Source organism: Mastigoproctus giganteus, chromosome 10 (assembly GCF_048544385.1).
Source record: "Mastigoproctus giganteus isolate SK-2022 chromosome 10, ASM4854438v1, whole genome shotgun sequence".
Lineage (NCBI taxonomy): Eukaryota > Metazoa > Arthropoda > Arachnida > Uropygi > Thelyphonidae > Mastigoproctus > Mastigoproctus giganteus.
This window is the reverse complement of record NC_143584.1, coordinates 6272915-6296711: the sequence shown is the minus strand read 5'-3', so window position 1 is coordinate 6296711 and position 23797 is coordinate 6272915. Positions and strand designations below refer to the sequence as shown.

The window sequence follows — 23797 nt, the reverse complement described above, 5'->3', positions numbered from 1 at the left end:
TTGGGACAAATTTTCAGAAGAAGAAAGGTTTTTAATATAAAATGAACAACAAGACGGATGAAATCTATAAGTGGAATAGGAAAGAAAATAGAATAAAAGATAAGAGCAAGAGTAGGATGAGAAGTAACTTTGTTCTGCAACTCGTGGGACCTTGCTCTGAACAGCATACTCATCGCTCTCTGCATTTTGTATGATATTCAAAATTGTAAGTTGTATCAATCCAGGATGTTCATTTTGTAATATTTTACTTCACTTTGCATTTTGTATGACATTCTAAATTGTATCATAATATCTGTGCATGAAACTGTAAACTTTACTATAGTTTGGTGGAGTTTCCAAACATTGGCTGGAACCATCTAATAAAATAAATAAATAATAATAAAATAAAAGTCTCAATGTACTGTACTAGATACTGTATACTGTACTAGACTGGACTGACTGCTCCACTTTTCCAAAAATTTTGGTATTGATAACACTTTTAGGGTGAAGCTCAATAACTGAATGTTTCCTGCATCTTATGTCCAAAGATTCTTTCATTTAAAACTAATTATTAGCTGCATGGAGAATGGAGTTAAAACTTGCTATACCACTTAGTACTGAGGTTATGAACTAAGAGGCATTACTTTCAGTCAGTTCTTGTAATTTTTGAACAAATCCTTAAAGATGACTAGAAAGATTCTTATAAATAAACATTGACAAAAATTGCTTATTTTAATGCATACAAATTAAAAAAGTTGAAAGAGCTTACTTTCATCTTGGTCTTTTACATGATTATTTGAAAAACCGGAAGTAAAGAAAATGGCTAATTGAGGATCATCGATAGGTGCACTGTAGATTGTTTCCCTTAGACATTCTTGAATCTCCCTGTGATGTGGTGGTGGTATAAAGCGATTTGGAAACATGAAAGGGGTGTCAACTTGGAAAACTGGTATGTCAGGAATGCACATCTGAAATAAAATAGATTTCCATTTATACTTTGCATATACAGCTGAATCTAGAAGAGGTTATGATTTACAGCTGTTTTAATACAAATGATATACCAATGCAACAACAAAGGGCTAACCAACTTTTGTGGAAGCATATGGGCTCAATCTCACTTTTCTGGCTGTGGTACTGGGTAGAAAATATATATAAACATATTATCCAATATTTTTTCCTTCTTTTGCCATCTATGGGCAATTTTATTATACTTTGAAGTTATATATTTTATATATTTCCTACTCATTTCAATATCAAGTTGCTCATTTTGATTCAATGATTACAATCAGGGCTTTTACAAAAGTCTTTTGCTTTTGTAAGGGTGACTACGGTGGTCTCAGACAGTTTTTAACTTCTGTGCAACTGATGATATTACCAACAGCAAATTCTAAATGGGAAGTATTCAGGGAAGTAATTAAAGAAGCTACTATACTTCTCATACTAATGAAGAAATACTGTTCAAAACTTAGACCTAAATGGATGTCAGATAAACTGAGACACTTGGCAGAGAAGAAAAGTGCATGGTGAATATAAATTATCAGGTAATACAGAAGCCTATTGTAGATGTAAATTAGTTTGTAATCAAGTCACAAAGGAGGTTAGGAAAGCTAAGACAGTTGTGAGATGTCTCTGGCAAAGAACGCAAAGAAAAACAGCAAAGACTTCTAAGCTTATATTAACAGTAGAAGGAAGGGATTGAATCACATTGGACTCCCTTCATATCTATGGGTTGACCATTGAAAATCCTGCTCAAGTTGTAGACAAATTGAATAGATATTTTGCATCTACATTCACACATGAGGCCTTCTGTAGGGAAGGGGATGTCAGAAGTTTGTAAAACTCTAAAGAGGAGCTAAATAACTTTGTGATAATTAAAAAGGAAAGTGGAGGAGAAATTGTTGAAGATGGTCTTAAAAACACCTGGGGTGGATGGGATCTATTCAATTATATTAAGGGACGCCGCAAAGGAGGTAAACAAGCAAGAATTGGAAACAAGCCAATATCGTAATTGGCTTGTTTCCAATTCTTCAGTTTCATTTTCTGCCTACACCAGAGTTCGCAACAATTGTAAAGCAGTTATTAATCAGTCCAAACTAGATTTTGAACAGGCTAAGAGTAGAAAACTTGCTTCTTGCCCTAATGGTAGCCGAGCATTTTGGTCTATCGGCCGCAACTTTTGCCCATCTCTGCTCCCACCTCTGTCAAAACCAGATGGTTCTATTGTCACGTCAGCCAAGGATAAAGCTGACCTGCTAGCATCCCATTTTTCTTCCAACTCATGTATTAATGATCTTGGTAAAACATCTCCACTATTCCCAGCACACTCCATTCAATGCCTCCTGTTTTCTTCCGTCAAAAGGATGTCAGAAGGATTTTGATGAATCTTGATGCTAAAAAAACTCCAGGTGGTTGTTGTTATTTGGTTTTTAGGAGCATTAGCAACTAAGGCCATATTGCTCCAGGGATGTGCTGTGGTCATTCCCTGACTTTTCCGCATCATCCGTATTTGGTGGTCATGGGCTCGAACCCCGGTCTAATCAAGAAGCGTGTGCAAAGCACTGCTACTCCTGCCCACCTGGTTACGGAGGCACCTAAAAGCTCCAGGTTCTGATGGTATTTCTCCACTTTTTCTCAAAACCTGTGCTCCTGAACTTACTCCTGTTCTTTGCCGCATTTTTTCACTTTCTTATTCAAAAATTGTTTTTAGTTTCTGTTGGAAATTTGCTCGTATCCAGCCAGTTCCTAAAAAGGGTGCAAATCCTTCCCATCCAATTATCATCCCATTGCAACCAAAAGTAATGGAGAAATCAATTAACCACCAACTCTTAAACTATCTAGAAACCTTCTGTCTGATCAATGATCGCTAGTATGTTCCGTCAGTGTCGATCCACTGTTGATATTCCGGCTTATGTTACCCATTTATGGACAAACTCAATGGAAATGTTTGGTGAAACAAAAGCAGTTGCTCTTGACATCTCAAAGACTTTTGATCGTGCTTAGCATAAAAGTCTTCTAAACAAGCTTCTATCTTATGGTTTGCCAACTGTTCTTTGTATTTTGTAATTGGTTATCCAGTTTTCTCTCTGACCACTCACTGAGGGTGATGGTAGAGGGCTCTGTCTTCTAACTTCTCCACTAATGCTGGTGTCCTCCAAGGTTCAGTTCTTTCCTCTACTCTTTTCCTCTTGTATATTAATGACCTTCTTCAATTGACTGGAAATCCTATCCATAGTTTTGCTGATGATAGCACATTGCATTCCACTTTCCAGTTTGAGAAACATCACCCTGCCCAATCAGCTTCAACTTCTCGAATATCTTCTACCAATTCCTTAAATATCAATCTCCAGGTAATTCTCCAGTGGGGCAGAGCCAACCTAGTTGATTTCAATCCTTCTAAAACTCAATCCTGTCTTATATCTCGCAAAAAGGATTCTTCTGCTCCTATGCACATCTTTGGCGACACTCTGATTTCTAGGCAAGATGATATATCTCTTTTGGGGCTTACCCTGACTTCTAATCTCTCTTAGCACAAGCACATTACAACTATTGCTTCCTCTGCGTCTAAAAAACTTGGTTTTCTCTTTTGCTCTCGACATTACTTTTCTTCCAAACAGCTATTCACTCTGTACAAATCGCAAATCCACCCTACCACGGAATATTGTTCCCACATCTGGGGCGGGGCCCCCAAAACCTCTCTTAATGACTCATCTCTAACTGAGTCTCTCCACTCACTGTCTCATTGATGTACTGTTTCTGCTGCATGCCTTTTCTACAGATACTTCCATGGGCACTGTTCTTCTGAATTGGCTTCTATAATTCCCGCTCTCTCTTTCAAAACTGTCCGAACATGTGCCGCCACCAGCCAACATCCATTTATTGTCGAACTTCAAACTCACAGAACCAACTTTTTTTCTTCCTCTCTTTATTCATTCAACTGCCGTTTTCTGGAACAGCCTTCCTTCATACGTATTTCCTGAAAATTAGTCTACAGAAGTTCAAGTCTAATGTCAACAAATATCTTCTTTCTTCTTATCAACCTCCAACCCAAGCACGGTACCAAGTACTATAGGTTCTAATACCTCTCGTGTTTGGGGTTTACATAAAAAAAAAAAAACCCTTAGCCATAATTATGAGAGCACCCTTGAATTCAGGGGAGATGTGCAATGTATCCACAATTCATAAAGGTGATGTGAGCAATTACAGACCTGTTAGCTTTTAAGTCTATTCCAGGAAAAAATAATGGACTTGCTGGTTAAAGTAATGTAGGACCATCTGGACAGGTATGCAATTATACTGCAATCACAGCATAGATTTGTTAGGGGGCAGTCTTATCTAACTAATCTGATAGGCTACTATGATGCAAAAAATAATTTTCACATCATACATTTGTATTTCAGGAAGGTTTTTGATACTGTTGCACTTAAAAGACTGCTGTACAAACTAGAGAAATGTAGCATCATGGGCAAGTTATGGCTATGGATAAAAGGATTGGTTAAATGGAAGAAGACAGAGAGTAGCTATCAATGGGCCCTGCTCTTTGTGGCCTAATGTTATTAGTGGAGATCCCCAGGATTCAGTGCTGGGTCCATTGTTGTTTTCGATATTTATCAATGATATGGGGGGAGACAAAGACCAATAGATTGACAGTAGCCACTGGCAGAGGTGAAAGAGATTCTTGCACTGCTTCTATTAGAATGAGCAGAAGCCTGAAAAACAAGATGCATGGTATTTCAGAGACTGCTGGGAGCCATTGCGGTACAAGTAAACACATGGGTTGTGTTAGGGTAGCTAAGAATAGAAACAGGTGCAGGTATACTTGCGTGTACACCAATGCTAGGAGTTTAGTAAATAAATTTGATGAATTTGAGGTATTGCTCAAAACATCAAAGGCAGATATTGTTGGGATATCAGAGACGTGGTGTCACACAGATATAAGGGATGCAGAACTGCAATTTGAGGAGTACAACGTCTACAGAAAGGATAGACAGGATCGGAAGGGGGGAGGGGTTATGCTATTAGTTAAGAAACACATAAAAACCAAGGAAGTGAAGCCAGTCGACATCGCTGGACAGTGCAGTGTTGAGTCAGTTTGGTGTGACATAAGCATTGGGAGATCAAAATTGAGAGTAGGAGTGTGCTATAGGCCTAATGACTCTGATGAGTATAATAAGGAACTGTACAGGGAAATAGAGTGGGCCAGTAAATCAGAGAGTCTTATAATGGGAGATTTTAATTTCCCAGATATAGACTGGAATTTGGAATTTGGGGGCTGGTTACTCACACACTAGCAGGGCTTTTGTGGATTTATTGGATGATTGTTTTCTACATCAGCATGTTCGGGAGGCAACTAGAGGGAGTAATACTCTTGATTTGATTATCAGCAGTGATTCTTCATGCATTAAGAATCTGCAGATAAATGAACCACTAGGTGGCAGTGATCACAGTGTGCTGAAGTGGGATTTACTCAAAGAGGTAACTACCATTAGGGGTAAAGGGAAGGGTTATTGCTTCCGTAAAGGCGACTACGATGGACTGAGACAGTATTTAAATTCTATACAGTGGGACCAACTGATGATGTTACCAACAGCAAATTCAAAATGGGAAGCATTCAAAGAACTTATCTTGGAAGCTACTAGGCTTTACATACCAACTAAGAAATATTGTTCAAGGTTTAGGCCAAAATGGATGTCAGATGAACTAATGAGGCATATGGCAGAGAAGAAAAATGCATGGGATACTTACAAATTAACACATGACACAGAAGCCTATGATAGATACAAGTTGATATGCAACCAAGTTACAAAGGAGGTTAGGCAGGCGAAGGCAGATTACGAGAAATCCTTGGCAAGGGATGCAAAGAAAAACAGCAAAGAGTTCTTTACTTATGTAAACTCTAGAAGGAAGGGGATGAATCAGATTGGTCCACTTGATATTGATGGGTCAACTGTTGATGATCCTGCTCAGGTAGCTAACAAACTAAATGAATATTTTGCATCGACATTCACACATGAGGAGTTATTCAGCAAGGGGAATGCCAGAGGTGTATTCAACTCTAGCAGTAAGCTACAGAATCTTGAAATAACTGGGAGTAAAGTGGAGGAGAAACTGTTGAAGATAAACACAAGAAAGGCACCCGGGGTGGATGGGATCTATCCAGTTATATTAAAGGAGGCAGCAAAGGAAGTAAGCAAACCCTTAGCCATAATTATGAGAGCTTCCTTGGACTCAGGGGAGGTACCCATAGACTGGAAATGTGCAAATGTGACCCCAATTCACAAAGGAGGATCAAAGGCTGACACAAGTAATTATAGACCTGTGAGCTTAACTTCTGTTCCAGGAAAATTAATGGAGGCACTGGTTAAAGAAGCACTGCAGGATCATTTAGACAAGACTTCAGTTATAGCTCAGACACAGCATGGTTTTGTTAAGGGGAAGTCTTGCCTGACCAACTTGATTGGATACTATGATGCAGTCACAAAAGAACTGGATGCAGGGAATAACTTTGATATTATATACTTGGCTCTTAGAAAGGCTTTTGATACTGTTGCACATGGGAGACTGCTACACAAATTGGAGCAGTGTGACATTGGAGGCAAATTGCTGCTATGGATAAAGGGGTGGTTGAGGGGGAGAAGACAGAGAGTGGTAATCAATGGACACTGCTCATCGTGGACTAATGTTATTAGTGGAGTCCCTCAGGGCTCAGTGTTGGGTCCATTATTGTTTTCTGTATTTATAAATGATATTGATGATGGTATATCAAGCTTAATGTCCAAGTTTGCAGATGATACAAAGGTTGGCAGGGTTGTCAAGGACACTACTGACGCTATGCTGCTGCAACAGGATCTGGAAAGGTTGAGCAGATGGGCTGAGAGGTGGCAAATGAAGTTTAACATTGACAAATGTAAAGTACTACACATGGGAAACAGCAACCCCAGAGCAACGTATCAACTCTGTGGTACTACACTGACAGTGGTAGAGAATGAAAGGGACTTGGGGGTGGTTGTGCAGGCAGATATGAAGTTCTCTGAGCAGTGCAGACGGGCTGCAAGAGTAGCTCATGGAGTATTGTCAATGATATACAGGAATTTTTCCAGCAGGGATAAGGAGGTGATTATTCCATTGTATAAGGCAATGGTCAGGCCACACCTAGAGTACTGTATGCAGGTCTGGAGGCCTCATTTCAAGAAGGATGTAGAGCTGCTGGAACGAGTACAGAGAAGGGCAACGAGATTAGTGAATGGAACAAAAGGGTGCTCTTACGAAGAAAGGCTTAAGTTTTGCAAATTACAGTGTCTGGAGACTAGGCACCAGCGAGGTGATCTGATAGAGGTGTATAAAGCCTTGAATGGTTTAAGCATGCTCAATGCTGATGGGATTCTTCCTCTAGCTCAGAAAAATCACCTGAGAGGGCATAAATTCAAATTGAGGAAAGACAGATGTAGGATAGACGTGCGGAAGTTTGCCTTTAGCCAGCGGGTGGTTGGTTGGTGGAACAGACTGCCATCCCTTGTGGTGGAGGTTGATAGCCTAAATAAGTTTAAGGCTCAGCTGGACAGGTATTTTGAACGAACAGAGGGGTGAAGTGGAAGTGGGGTTTGTTTTTTTTTTTTTGGCTGATGCTGCATAAGCTTGCTTTCTTGCATCAAATGCCTCTACTAATGCTAATGCTAATATTGATGAAGGTATATCAGGCTTAACGTCTAAGTTTTTATTATTATTATCCGCATTGTGCAAGATAGCCTGAGGCTTATGCTGCACCAGCCAAAAAAAATTCCTGAGTTACCCTGTGTGTGTGTGTGTGTGTGTGTGTGTGTGTGTGTGTGTGTGTGTGTGAGAGAGAGAGAGAGAGAGAGAGAGAGAGAGAGAGAGAGAGAGAGAGAGAGTTAGAAGTAGAAGGGAATCACCAAGAAAAAGAAGGATGATATCCAGCTCAGGACCCTTGGTGTGCCACGCCCATACTCACCAGATGTGAGCCCCTCTTCAAGGACCTTGAAGGCTGTCATTAAGAGCATGGCAGTCCATTGTGAATGTTTTTTGCAGATGATACAAAGATTGGCAGAGTTGATGGGCTGAGAAATGGCAGTTGAAGTTTAACATTGACAAATGCAAGTTACCAAATATGAGTAGCAGTAACCCCAGAGTAACTTATCAACTGTATGTTACTACACTCAGGGTAGTGAGAATTAAAAAGACCTGGGGGATAATTGTGCAGTCAGACATGAAATTCTCTGAGAAGTGCAGACATGCTGCCAGAAAAGCTCATAGAGTTTTGCCAATGATATATAGAAATGTTGCTAGTAGGTATAAGGAGGTGATTATTCCTTTGTGTAAGGCCATGGTTAGGCTACTGCATCTTGAATATTGTATACAGGTCTGGAGGCCCCACTTTAGGAAGGATGTAGATCTGCAGGAATGAGTACAGAGATAGACAACCAGACTGGTGAAGGAAACAAAAGGGTGCCCTTTCCTAGAAAGGCTTCAGTTTTGCAAATTGTAGCGTCTCAAAACTAGGCACTTGCAGGGGATCTAATTGAGGTGTTTAAATCCTTGAACGGATTAAGTAAGCTGAATGTTAATGACATTCTTCCACTTGCTGAGATTACACAGGAGGGGGGGCATAAATTCAAGTCGCAAAGTGTAGTTGCCGAATAGAAGATTGCCTTTAGCCAACAGGTGGTTGATTGTTGGAACAGGGTTCCCTCTGTTGTTGTAGAAGTGGGTGGGTTGAATAAATTCAAGGAAGAACTAACTAGACAAATTCTTGGTGGGTATGGATGGTGAACTGTGTAGGTTTTTTTTTTTTTTTTTTTGGCTTATGCTACATAAGCTTGCTTTCTTGCATCATTTGTCATTACTATATTACTAGAAAGTAGTATGGCCATATTTAGACATGATGAACCTCTAAACTTCTAAGCCAAAACATGTGAAAAGGCTCAAAATATGAAATTAATGATTTCTATTCTCACAAAAGGAAACAGTAATCCTCATTTGACTTATGTCTAAATTTGGCAGTTAGACATTCTTTTTGTGATTGTGGTTTACAAAACTGTAGGCAAAACTAAAGATATGGGTTTTTACAGCAAAATAACCTCTTTGTCTGTATTCATCCCATGAATCACTGGGAGAACTTCATGCTAAACTATATCATTCCACCAAGCACTATCTTAAAGTATGTGGTTGGTTATTTTGGGAATTTCTGGTATATCAACCACTTTGTCATGGTGTGCCAGTTTGTAGAGTAATCCAGTGGCCTGGCTGCAGCAACAGCCACACTCCTTACTTTTGAAAAGTGCTTTGGCTTTGAGGTGCATGCTCATTTCAACAAACTCTTCCTGTAGATGGGACTCCACAATTGCACCTCTTGTTTCAATGTCAAATGCAGAGATAATATATGGATTACAAACAGTAATCTGCATATTATCCATTGATGGGGAGGGGGGAACCACTTCCTCAGCCTTGAAAAGAAAGCTGAGACATCTTAGAGCTCTTCCATCAAGCCCGAAAGCCAGCCAAGAGGTCCATCAGTCCTGAGAATCCAGTAACTACCAACAGCAATCACTAAATCAAGTTCTAAACTGAACTCTATCTAGAAACCAGCCAAACAACATGGAAACTGACCAATCCATGAAGCTTGTATGGACACATCTGAGATATCTTACAGGTATGACAATCTCTAGACCCCTGTACTCAGTCCACTACAACAGATTTTAATCAAACAGTAATAAACCTTAGTAAAAGAACCTCAATCACTCCTGTAAATAGAAAGTATATTAATTTAGGTTTAAATTACCACCCCAACTGAAAAAAATCCAGAACCAAAACAGACATTAAAATTAAAAATTACACGTCCTCCAGCAGTTTAACTGCAATAATCATTTCAAGCATAGTAACAACAACCTATCCAAATGAGAGAGAGAGAGAGAGAGATATTCAGATATATGCATCACTAAAGCTGATGAGTAATGGCACTTTTAAATCATAAAAGAACACATTACAAAAAAACTAAACTTCATCAACTGAGAGCCTTCCACCAGATTTGTTAATATTAGAAATCAAAAAAAATAAATAAATAAACCTCATGAACTGAGAGCCTTCCACCAGATTTGGTAATATTAGAAATCAGGAAGTGCATTACATTAGATCCAAAGCAGGAAGGTACAACAGAGCTACAAATACAGCCATCTATAGCCAAATGACTATTTATTTATTATTAACATATAATATACAGTTAAAGTATATAACAGGGCAGAAAATACATGAATATACAAAGAAGAGTGTACATTAACATGTACATATTATAAAAGAATACATACTATTTAATCATAACTTTCACCTTGAATCCAACTGCCAACGTGCTCCAGACAGTTCTGTGAAACTCTTTCCTGTCCAGAGCCATATCCAGATCGTACTTGTTCATAAGAGCCATAGTTCTTTAAAAGAATGAGTTCTTGGATATCTCTAACCTAGAGTTACTAATGTGGAATGTCGTCTTCAGTCTAATAGCCACTGCTGGAACATGAAGATCAATATGGCATAAAAGATCAGGCAGGTAGGTAGAACCAGTGAAGATAGTAATAGTAATCGTGGCATGCGATGCAAGAAAGCAAGCGTATGAGCTTATGTAGCATCAGCCAAAAAAAAAAAAAAAAAAATCACACAACCATTCCCTCTAAATGTTTGTCCAGTTGCTCCTTAAATTTATTTAACCTGTCAACTTCCACGACAGATGGAAGTTTGTTCCAGCAATTAACCACCTGTTGGCTAAAGGCAAATTTCCACACGTCTATTCTACATCCATCCTCAATTTGAATTTATGCCCCCTGAGGTTTGTAATCTGAATAAGTGGAAGAATCCCATCAGAATTCAGCATGCTCAACCCATTCAAGGCCTTATACACCTCAATCAGATCATCTGGCAGATGCCTAGTCTCCAGCCGCTGAGATTTGCAGAACTTAAGCCTCTCTTGGTAAGAGGATCCCTTCACTCCCCTCACCAATCTTATTGCCCTTCTCTGTACACACTCAAGCAAATCTACATCCTTCATAAAATGAGGCCTCCAGATCTGTACATAGTCCTCAAGGCATGGCCTGACCATTGCCTTATACAGAGGGACAATCACCTCCTTTTTCCTGCTAGCAAAATTCCTGTATATCATTGAAAAACCCCCATGACCTGCTCTTGCAGTCTGTCTGCATTGTTCAGAAAACTTCATATCTCACTGCACAATTACCCCCAGGACTTTTTCATTTTCTACCACCCTAAATGTAGTACCACACAGTTAGCACGTTCCTCTGGGGTTACTTCTAGCAATATGCAGTACTTTGCATTTGTCAATGTTAAACTTCAGTTGCCACTTCTCAGCCCATCTTCCCAAATTTTCTAGATCCTGTTGCAGTAGTACACTGCCATTACTGCCATTAACAACCCTGCCAACTTTTGTATCATCTGCAAACTTGAACATTAAACCTAATATACCTTCATCAATATCATTGATAAATATACAAAACAACACTGGACCCATAACCGAACCCCATGGGACTCTGCTAATAACATTAGTCCAAGAAGAGCAGCACCCATTGATTACCACACTCTGTCTTCTACCACTCAACCATTATTTTATCCATTGTAGCAACTTACCATTATACCATTCTGCTCCAATTTGTTCAGTTGTCATCCATGCACAACAGTGTCAAAAGCTTTCCTGAAATCCAAGAATATATCAAAATTATTTTTTGCATCCAGTTCCTTTGTAACCACATCATAATAACCAATCAAATTTGTCAGAAAAAAACTTTCCTTCACAAACCCATGCTGTGCCTGAATTATTGCTGCAGTCTTGTCTAGATGATCCTGCAATGCATCTTTAACCAGTGACTCCATTATTTTACCCGGAACAGAAGTCAAACTAACTGGTCTGCAATTACTCGTATCACCCTTTGTTCCCCCTTTGTGAATTGGGGACACATTTGCACATCTCCAGTCTGTGGGGACTTCCCGAGTCCAAGGATGCCCTCATAATTATAGCTAAGGGTTTGCTTAGTTCCTTTGCCGCCTCCTTTAATATAACTGGATAGATCCCATCCACCCCAGGCGCCTTTCCTATGTTTAACTTCAACAATTTCGCTTCCACTTTGCTCTCAGTTACTACAAAATCATTAAGCACTCTACTACAATTTGATAACCTTCTGGCATTTTCAATCCTTAACTCCTCAACTGTGAATGTAGATGCAAAATACTCATTCAGTTTGTTTGCTATCTGTGCAGGATCATCAACAGTCAAACCATTGATATCAAGTAGACCAATCTGATTCATTCCCTTCCTTTTAGAGTTTATATAAGTAAAGAAATCATTGCTGTTTTTCTTAGCATCCTTTGCCAAAGATTTCTTGTAATCTGCCTTCACCAGCCTAACCTCCTTTGTGACTTGATTACAGACTAGCTTATATCTGCCATAGGCTCCTGTGTCGCCTGATAATTTATGTGCATCCCATGCATTTTTCTTCTCTGCCACGAGTCTCATTAGTTCATTTGACAGCCATTTAGGTTTAAACTTTGAACAATATTTCTTAATAGGTATGAAACATTTAGTAGCTTCCATGATTAATTCCTTGAATGCTTCCCACTTAGAATTTGCTGTTGGCATCATCAGTTGGTCCAACTGTACAGAATATAAAAACTGATTGAGACCACTGTAGTCTCCTTTATGGAAGCAAAAACCCTTTCCTTTACCCCTGTTGGTAATTATATCTTTAAGTAAATCCCACATCAATACACTGTGATCACTGCCACCTAGTGGTTCCTTTATCTGAAAATTCTTAATCCACAGATGATCACTGCTGATAACCAGATCAAGAGTATTACCCTCTCTGGTTGCCTCTCGAACATGCTGCAGCAGAAAACAATCATCCAAAAAATGTGCAAAAGTCTTACTAGTGTGCAAGTGACCAACCCACAAGTTCCAGTCAATATCTGGGAAGTTAAAATCCCTCATTATAAGACATTCTGATTTACTAGCCCACTATTTCTCTGTACAATTGTTCATTGTACTCATTCAAGTCTTTAGGCCTATAACACACTCCTACTCTTATTTTTGCTTTCGCAGTGCTTATGTCACACCAAACTGACTCAACAGTGCACTGTCTATCTATATCAACTGGATGCACTTCTTTTGATTTTATGTTTTTTTAAATTAACAGCATAACCTATCCTCCCTTCCTATCCTGTCTATCCTTTCTGTACACATTCTACTCCCCAAATTCCAATTCTGCATTCCTAATATCTGTGTGACACCATGTCTCTCATATCCCAACAATATTCGCCTTTGATGTCTTGATCAACACTTCAAATTCATCGAATTTATTTACTATACTTCTAGCATTGGTATACATGCACCTATTCTTATTCTTAGTTACCCTAACACATCCCATATACCCACCTGTTACACCATGACTGCCATCAGTACCTGAAACCCCCAGCACCCCTCACTCCAGGCCACTTCTTATTCTAATAGAAGTAGTGCAAGAATCACCTTCACCTCTGCCTGTGGCTACTTTTAACCTTTTAGTGTTTGAATCCCCCCCAGCTAGCAGCTTTCCGACCCACCTAACACTGCCTCGATAACATCAGCAAATATTCTTGCACCCTTTCTATTTAAGTGTATCCCATCTCAGTAGAAGCAGTCTCTCCTGTTAACAAGAATAGTTAACAGGAGAGATGTCAAATTTCCAAAGATTGAAGCTACAAGTAAGAGCAGATATTCAGGTAGAAAATTCATTGGTAAAATTCTTGGCATTATGTCTGGAAAAATAGTGGATGAATTTAATTTGTAGTGATTCAATTTGCTGTATCAAATATGTATAGTGCAGGTTCCATATAGGAGCAGCAAACTCTAGTATAAGGAGTACAATTGCTTTGAATAAAAGCACAGAGAACTGAGGACCTTTGAATCTATATTTCTGCCATTTGATGAAGCCATTTGTTTTTTCGCTTGGTGTAATATATTTCTAATATGTTTATCAAACCCACATCCAGTGGTAAAAGTAACACCCAGATCTTTAACATTGGCAACTCTGGTAATCGGAATATCCTTGATGTAGTGGTTTACTAAAATCATAGATTTTCTTGAACCTGCAAAGGAAATTGAGTTGCATTTACTAGGATTTACCTTCAGACCATTTAAAGCAACCCAATTAGCCAAAGAGTATCTGCATCAGCTTGACTGTTGAATTGAGTAAATTTTCACATCATCTGCAAACATAAAAATCTTAATACCACCTCCCCCTACAAATTGCAGTAGATCATTGACAAAGATGGGGAATAAGAGAGGCCCAAGAGATGATCCTTGTGGAACTCCTTTTGATGGAATAAATTCCCTTGAAATTTCCTGTCCGATGATAACCCTATGTTTCCAATGCAATATGTAGCTCATCAACCAGGACAGTAGCGGGTCAAGTATTCCATACTGGCTTAGTTTTTTTGCAAGATGATACTTTGGGACACTGTCAAAAGCCTTGGTTAGGTCAGTGTAGATAACATCAACCTGTCCTCCCATATCAACGGTGTCCAGAACCTGCTGGCAGATAGTGAGAGATTAGTGATAGTTGATCAACCCCTAGTAAAACCATGTTGGCTGTCGCAGATGAAGTGCTGAAAATATTTCATTAATTGGTTGTGAATAATAGTTTCCAGAATTTTTGCCAGCGAGTTCAGAAGGCAGATTAAGACGGTAATTTTCCAGTCATTGGATTGCATCTGTGATTCCAATACCAAAGAGCAGTCTTTGGTATTGGAATCACAGCCAGTTTTGAAGTGAGTGGGGTAAATACCAGTATTAAAGGAGAGATTGAATATATGCAATATTATGTATTTAAGTTGTGGAAAGCATTTCTTCCAAAAGATATGTGAAATCTTATCTGGGCCAGCTGAAAAATCTTTTGTAACTTTCCGAAATGCTTGAGTGAGATCATCTATGTTCACTGAGAGATTATTAAGTGTATCATCCTTAACTACTGGAAATTGATAAACTGAAGCAGCTGTAGCTTTCTCGGAAAACGAAGAGAAAAAAGTCGTAAAAAGGTCTGCTTTAGTTTTGTCACAGACTTGCCATCAGTATCTAAAATCTTGGTTTCTGTTGAGCAGTTATTAGAGTTTTTAAGCATGTTCCGAAACAGTTTCAGGTTGCCATTAATGGTGAAACTATGTTTAACTGATTGAATATAGAGAGTATACTGCTTTCTGATTATCTTTTTTAGGTTGCTTCTGTGTTCCTTGAAAAGTAACACATACGCCTCTTCATGTGTCGCTCTGAAGTTATTCCTGCACTGTTCTTTTTGTCTCCGATTTTCACAATTATGTCTGCAGTGTTGCTGTAGTTTTTACTGAGATGCACTATAATCTCTCTCTCTCTCTCTCTCTATTTATCACAATTATTCCAAAAAAAAAAAAAACACCCTTAGATCTTTAAGAAAATATACAAAAAATTTTAACTCACTTAAAAGAAAATCCTATGCAGTCATTTCTTACTGATATGTTTCCCAAACATTATCAATATGACCCCCTGTTCCCCTCAAAGCTAAGCTTTTCCTATCTGCACTTTAGAGTTATCGATTCTACAGCCTTTCTCTCAAAAAGACATGAGATCTGATTGATCTATCCACGGGTAAGAGAGATATCTGATTATAGTTTTGTCACCAGTAAACCTGATGCAGAGCCAGTTATGCATGCAGAAACTATCTAAGAACAGCCATCCTCCATCAACTGAGATCTTCATGGCTAACTTTTTTCAAAACAAGACAGGCACTAGGGTGCACTGGGAATAGTGACTCCATTGCAGAATTGGCCACAATATAATGAATCAGCATCAGGTTTACCAGCGACAAAACTATAATGAGATATCTCTCTCCCACTAACCAAAATTCCAAAAGCAACTCAATAAAAAATTGTTTACCAACTATACTGGTATAATTGCACTAGCACTTATACGACCAAAGGAGGAGAAGAATATCTGTGAGAATAAACTGTTGTACAATTTCATAAAAAATTGTATATTATTTAAGTGTATCTTCCCCCACCCCAAAAAAAATCTGAGATAAGTGTGCAATGCCACTTAAATCCAGGAATGGTAACTGTTTTGTTGATAAAACTAAATTAGTAATTGTAACAAAATTAGTTAAAATGATTTATTGTTACTAGTCCAATGACCACATAATAATCTAATTTTTAATTAAGTGAATTAAAAATTAGAATAAAAAGCTAATTTTTTCAATGTATAAAGCATCCCACCTTCACATTTGTTCCTACTAGGATAGACATTGCAAAGTACTAAATCAGTATCAGGTAAATAATGATGAGTATCTCCCCCCTTTTAAAGCTTGATACAAAATTGTTCAATGATTTGGTAAAATAAAAATATTTAAAAATAAATTATGAAAAATATTATGATTAATTTTAAATTATATAAAAACAGTTAAATTTGCTAAATTTTCATTTAGGTTCTAATCTCTTTCAATCCTGCTAATGGGTGGTGGTCCCCATATAATATATGGTGTTTCTTATAAAATATAACAAGAAAACTTGGATATTATTAATTCATACATTATAAATTGATTGATGCTATGGCTCAGGGAAGAACTGAGGGGGATGGTTGTCCTCTGAATCACAGTCTATTTAAATGCACTGCTTGTTTAATGTTTGTGGAGCAATCAGGAACAGGACATGATATTGCCAAGGGGAATGTCTTTGTGTGTGCGCGCGATGTAAGGAGTGCGAGGAAATCAGGCACCAACTCGGCATTGTTATGGGCTTATATGAGAACTTGAAGGACATGGTGGATACCCTCGAAGGATTTAAACTGAGGGCAGAATGCGCTGGTCCCAAAGGAACTAGTTGTTATAGGTGACTCTATTGCCAAGGAAATGGGGAACATACTGTGCAAAAAGGATAGATGGAACAGGACCAGGGTATGTCTGCCAGGGACAAAAGTTGAGGACGTTGTAGGGCAGATATCATCCTTTAAGGGCACAAAGGGTGATATTGTTGTACACATTGGCACTAATGATATTAAGAGTAGGAGACTGGCAGAATTACTTAACAAGTACAAAACAATGCTGAAAAAAAGCCGCGAGTTAGGGTTGAATTTGAAAGTGTCTGCAATTCTGCCCAGACACGATAGGAGGTAGTATATGATATCCCCAGGGGCTCACATCTGGTGAGTATGGGCTTGGCACACCCAGGGTCCTGAGCTGGATATCATCATTCTTCTCTTTCTTGGTGATTCCCTTCTACCTCTCTCTCTCTCTCTCTCTCTCTCTCTTTGTGTAATTCAGAATTTTTTTTTTTTTTTTTTTTTTTTTTGCCTGGTGCAGCATAAGCCTCAGGCTTCCTTGCACCATATGGCTAATAATAATAATAATAATAATAATAATGAGAGCCTTGTCAATCAATTCGGCACTGGAGAGACTGTGCAAGGCTCAAGGGGTAGAATTTTTCTCAGCCTGGTCTGTGCTTGTTAACAGGAGAGACTATTTCTACAGGGATGGGATACACTTAAATAGAAAGGGTGCAAGAATATTTGCTGATGATATCGAGGCAGAGTTAGGTGCGTCGGAAAACCGCTAGCTTGGGGGGAATACACGGACTAATAGATTAACAGTAGCAGCTGGCAGAGGTAAAAGTGATTCTTGCCCTACTTCTATTGAAATGCAATTGAGCAGCAGCCTGGAAAGCAAGGCAATCGGAATTTCCAGAACTGCTAGGAGTCATAGAGGAACAAGTAAATACATGGGCTGTGTTAGGGTAACTAAGAGTAGAAACAGGTGCATGTATACTTGCATGTACACCAATGCTAGGAGTATAGTTAATAAATTCGATGAGCTTGAAGTGCTAGTCAAGACATCAAAGGCAGATATTGTTGAGATATCAGAGACATGGTGTCACACAGACATAAGCAGTGCAGAACTGGAATTTGGAGAGTACAATGCATACAGAAAGGATATACATGACAGGAAGGGGGAGGGGTTATGCTGTTAGTTAAGAAACACATAAAATCTAAGGAAGTGCAGTCAATTGATGTGGGGGGAGGGGGCAAATCAATGTTGAGTCTATTTGGTGTGACATAAGCACTGGGAAAGGAAAATTGAGAGTAGGTGTGTTTGTGTTACAGGCTTAATGAATCTGATGAGTATAATGAGCAATTGTGCAGAGAAATAGAGCAAGCCAGTAAATTAGAGTGTCTTATAATGGGGGATTTTAATTTCTCAGATATTGACTGGAATTTGTGGGTTGGACACTCACACACTAGCAAAGCTCTTGTGAATTTATTAGATGATTGTTTTCTATAGCAGCATGTTTGGGAGGCAACTAGAGGGAGTAATAATACTCTTGATCTGATTATCAGCAGTGATTCTTCATGCATCGAATCTGTAGATAAAGGAACCACTAGGTGGCAGTGATCACAGTGTGCTGAAGTGGCATTTACTCAAAGAGGTAACTACCATCAAGGGTAAAGGGAAGGGTTTTTGCTTTCGTAAAGGTGACTACAGTGGTCTCAGACAGTATTTAAATTCTATATGGTGGAACCAACTGATGATGTTACCAACAGCAAATTCAAAATGGGAAGCATTCAAAGAATTAATCTTGGAAGCTACTAGGCTTTTCATACCAACAAAGAAATATTGTTCAATATTTAGGCCTCAATGGTTGTCAGATGAACTAATTAGACATGTGACAGAGAAGAAAAATGAATGGGATACATATAAATTAACATGTGACACAGAAGCCTATGATAGATATAAGCTGGTCTGTAACCACGTTACAAATGAGGTTAGGCAGGCGAAGGCAGATTACGAGAAATCTTTGGCAAAGGATGCAAAGAAAAACAGCAAAGAGTTCTTTACTTATGTAAACTCTACATGAATCAGATTGGTCCACTTGATATCGATGGTTCAACTGTTGATGAACCTGCTCAGGTAGCTAACAAACTAAATGAATATTTTGCATCAACATTCACACATGAGGAGTTATTCAAGGAGGGGAATTCCAGAGGTATATTCAACTCTGGCAGTAAGCTAGATAATCATGAAATAACTGAGAGTAAAGTGGAGAAGAAATTGTTGAAGATAAACACAAGAAAGGCACTTGGGGTGGATGGAATCTATCCAGTTATATTAAAGGAGGCAGCAAGGGAAGTAAGCAAACCCTTAACCATAATTATGAGAGCTTCCCATGAACTGGAGATGTGCAAATGTGACCCCAATCCACAAAGGAGGATCAAAGGGAGACACAGGTAATTACAGACCTGTTAGTGTAACTTCTGTTCCAGGGAAATTAATGGAGGCACTGGTTAAAGAAGCATTTCAAGATCAGCTAGACAAGATTCAGTTATAGCTCGGACACAGCATGGGTTTGTTAAGGGGAAGTCTTGTCTGACTACTTTTGATTGGATACTGATGTAGTCATAAAGGAACAGGAAGCAAAGAATAACTTTAATATCACATATTTGGATTTTAGAAAAGCCTTTGATACTGTTGCACGTGGAAGACTGCTGCACAAATTGGAGTGCAGATGATATTACACCAGTGAGTGTGATGCAACAGTGTGGCATTGGAGGCAAATTGCTGCTATGGATAAAGGGATGGTTGAGTGGGAGAAGACAGAGAGTGGTAATAAATGGACACTGCTCTTTGTGGACTAATGTTATTAGTGGAGTCCCTCAGGGTTCAGTGTTGGGTCCATTGTTGTTTTCTGTATTTATAAATGAGATTGATGATGGTATATCAGGCATAAGGTCCAAGTTTGCAGATGATATGAAGGTTGGCAGAGTTGTTAATGACAGTACACTGCTGCAACAGGATCTAGAAAAGTTGAGCAGATGGGCCGAGAGGTGGCAAATGAAGTTTAACATTGACAAATGTAAAGTACTACATATGGGAAGCAGTAATTCCAGAGTAACTGTGTGGTACCACACTGACAGTGGCATGAAAAGGACCTGGGGGTAATTGTGCTGCAGGCAGATATGACGTTTTCTGAGCAGTGCAGACAGTCTGCAAGAGTAGCTCATGGTGTCTTGTCAATGATATACAGGAATTTTTCTAGCAGGGATAAGGAGGTGATTATCCCCTTGTATAAGGCAATGGTCAGGCCACACCTTGAGTACTGTATACAGGTCTGGAGGCCTCATTTTAAGAAGGATGTAGAGCTGTTGGAATGAGTACAGAGAAGGGCAACAAGATTAGTGAATGGAAGAAAGGGTTGCTCTTACGAAGAAAGGCTTTAAGTTTTGCAAATTACAGTGTCTGGAGACTATACACCTACGAGGTTATCTGATTGAAGTGTATAAAGCCTTGAATGGTTTGAGCAGGCTCAATGCAGATGGCATTCTTCCTCTTGCTCAGAATAATCACCTGAGAGGGCATAAATTCAAATTGAAGAAAGACTTTTGTAGGATAGATGTGCGGAAGTTTGCCTTTAGCCAGCGGGTGGTTGATTGCTGGAACAAACTTCCATCTGTCGTTATAGAAGTTAATAGCTTAAATAGATTCAAGGCAGAACTTGACAAACATTTGGAGCGAGAGGATGGGTGAAATAAGGTTTTTTTTTTTTTTTTTTTGGCTGATGCTATATAAGCTTGCTTTCTTGCATCATGTGCTAATGCTAATTAGCCCAGTGATTCTCAAACTACTGAGATCTATGGGCCCTTTTAAAAATCAAAAAAAGTTTGCAAACCCCTATATATATATATATATATATAAATAATGTGTGGTTTGTAAAATAAATAGTGTCTGTGAAAATGAAGAGTGCACACAGTGCCTGAACTAAAAGAAGTTTAAGGGATAGTTGAAAGTGAAGTAGTGGTTAAACAGGTGAAAGAATTTGAAAAACTTAGTACAAAAATGAACTGGGACTGAAGAAAAAAAATAAATAAATAACACTATATTCAGATATGGGCGGGAAATTTTAGCAAGAGGTCGAATCAGGGGATGGTAAATATGCAAAATATGAATATAGTAGATGAAAATATGATACGTAGTCAGGAAATTGATCAGGGGACTACTCCTGACCATGTATCAGTCACTGCGTTTCCAAACTTGTCTGTAGTATTACAAAAAGGGGGAAGCAAATATGCGGCCTTTATCGTAATATGCCTTTATCATTTCGTCTTCTTTTGACCATCTTTTTCTTCCCTTCCCTAAGAATTTTGCCATTCCCTATACTATTTGCTTGTCCACACTTTTTCATTCAAATTTCTCTGCTTTATATCTGAATTTTAATTTTCAACCACGTTAATTTAATAACCTTTCACCCCTTCCACACTTCACATTTGTATTATATTTCACATTACACTTTTGTAAATTTGCATTTATTTTAATTTTCATTATTAACTTTATTTTTAGACTGCATAGGGACTACCTTGTCTACTAGTATTACGATAAAGGGCACATATTTGCTTTCGCCTTTTTCTAATACTAGAGACAAGTTTGGAAACACAGTGCCTAATATATGTTCAGGAGTAGTTCCCTGATGAATTTCCTGACTACATATCATATTTTCATCTACTATATTCAGATTTTGCATATTTGCCATCTTGATTCGACCTCTTGCTAAAATTACCCTCCCATATCTGAATATAGTGTTATTTATTTATTTGTTATTTTTTATTATTTTTTTTCCCCCTCAGTCCTAGTTCATTTTTTTACTAGGTTTTTCAAATTCTTTCACCTGTTTAACCACTACTTCACTTCCATTTTCAACTATGCCTTAAACTTCTTTTAGTTGAGGCACCATGTGTACTTTTCATTTACCATTTTCACAGACACTTTATCAATTTTACAAACCACACATTATTTATATCCTTTTGCTTCCTTTACTGCACGTTTTGGAGAATTAGACATACAATAACCTTTGTTATTTTCCTTTCTCTGCTTCTTAATAGTTGTATATTACTGCTATATACATACTACATACTCACCAGATGTGAGCCCAGGGGCTCACATCTGGTGAGTATGGGCATGGCACAGCCAGGGTCCTTAGCTGGATATCATCATTCTTCTCTTTCTTGGTGATTCCCTTTTGTCTGTCTGTCTCTCTCTCTCTCTCTCTCTCTCTCTCAGGGTGGCTCAGGAATTTTTTTTTGGCTGGTGCAGCATAAGCCTCAGGCTTCCTTGCACCACTATAGCTAATAATAATAATATATATATGTTTCTCGGTTTTACGTTCAAAAACAAATCAACTTTATTCTTATTTTTACATAAATATATAATAACTTTATTTATCATAAATTTTCTATACATAGAACGAATAATTTGACCAGTTCGAGGGTTTGTTTAGCGGACCCCCTGGAACTGGTCCACCTATCTCCGGAGGTCCGCGGGCCTCAGTTTGGGAAACGCTGTTTTAGACGACTCAAAATGTGTAGACCTGAAAACCTGTTCCTAAATGCAGAGCCGCATGCCACATTTCATGCAAAATACCTCTGATATAAATACACCAAATCTTTATTTTTTAATTCGGGGCGGGGTGGAGGTATCCAAGTCCGTGCCTGTCCACTTTGAGCGAGCTAATAAAGTCAAAACATAATACAGTACAAGTGGAACTCAGTTGCAGCTAAATTAAGGGTTGGCCAAATGCATTAAAAAAACAATTAATGCTATATAATTTTTTTTTTTTAAATTATTGATCCTCGTCTCCTCCCTCCCATCCACTGGATCTGGGCCGGATAATTTATTTATTTATTTATTTTTTTTTGGGTGGGGTTTATTTACTGCAGTCACACCAGTGAGTGCGTGTATATACATTATATATATATATTTTTAAATATATATATATATAATACATAATAAGTACAGGCACACAAAACCTATATTTCGCATTAAAACAAGGTATGGTCAATAAATATACAGCTTATATTTTACAGCAGAATTCTACCAATTTCTTTAATTAACTGGCCAACTATACACATTGAAGGTGCACTTACTTTGAACATCCAAAACATCTGACATCGCTTAGCCTTAATGGTCCTGGCAACATCATTCCATAATTTACAAACTTGGGCACATGTGTTTAGTTCCCGTGCTGTCATGCATGTTAATATTTTTTCAACAATATGAGCCATGCAAGATAATATTATCCCACTAAAATCTTCATTCGACTTCAAAGTTATCTCAGGGGCTTTCCGTTCAAAACACGGTTTCGCCGCTGCCATGCTTTCAAGCAGTGAAAGGCAGCAGTTTCAAGCTAACAAGTGAAAGACAGCAGATTCAGTATAATCCTCTATCGCAATTTATCGATAATTTAATGGCACAGATTAGAGGACATGTGTGGAGTATGGTATATTCTTCATAATACACCATAACACAGTAAGGCATAAGCGAAACGGAAAAAACAGAAACAAAATTACGTCATATATTCATATATTAATTAAAGAATTTTATAAATAATTCTACGAAGGGCGAAGAGCACCAGACAGCGAATAATATAATTGAAGTATTGATAAATTACCATAAAACTTTAAAAAGAGGACAAGAAAAATATTTCAATATTTTTTGTATGATTTTAAATAAATATTAAAAAATATATTAAATAAAATAAAAAAATTTAATTTAATATATAATTTTTTTAATACACAAGTTATGAAGAATTATTCGTCCTAATGCTTTTGGAGTTCTCCAAAAGAACAACAGACATGCCTATCCTATTCAATAGGCATGTCGGTTACTTCCAATAAATGCCAAAAAGCATGCTTCTTATCATGCACCACACCACGAAGAGAAAAAAAAAAACAGAAAAAGAAATTTTAGGGCTGTTCACAAATTCCTGACAC

General features: G+C 38.2%; 1 protein-coding gene across 1 annotated transcript in view; it reads right to left on the bottom strand.

The window, feature by feature from the left end:
• LOC150078649 (F-box only protein 22-like) overlaps window positions 1–23362 on the bottom strand; it is a 32879-nt gene extending 9517 nt beyond the window's left edge. Inside the window, exons 1-2 of the mRNA XM_090384160.1 lie at window positions 22952–23362; window positions 749–947 (exon numbers count right to left, since the gene is read on the bottom strand). Of these exons, the coding sequence (XP_090240286.1) occupies window positions 749–947; window positions 22952–23179 (427 nt within the window). The 5' untranslated portion in view covers window positions 23180–23362. The remainder of the gene's footprint in view (window positions 1–748; window positions 948–22951) is intronic.
• Between the last annotated feature and the right edge of the window lie 435 nt (window positions 23363–23797).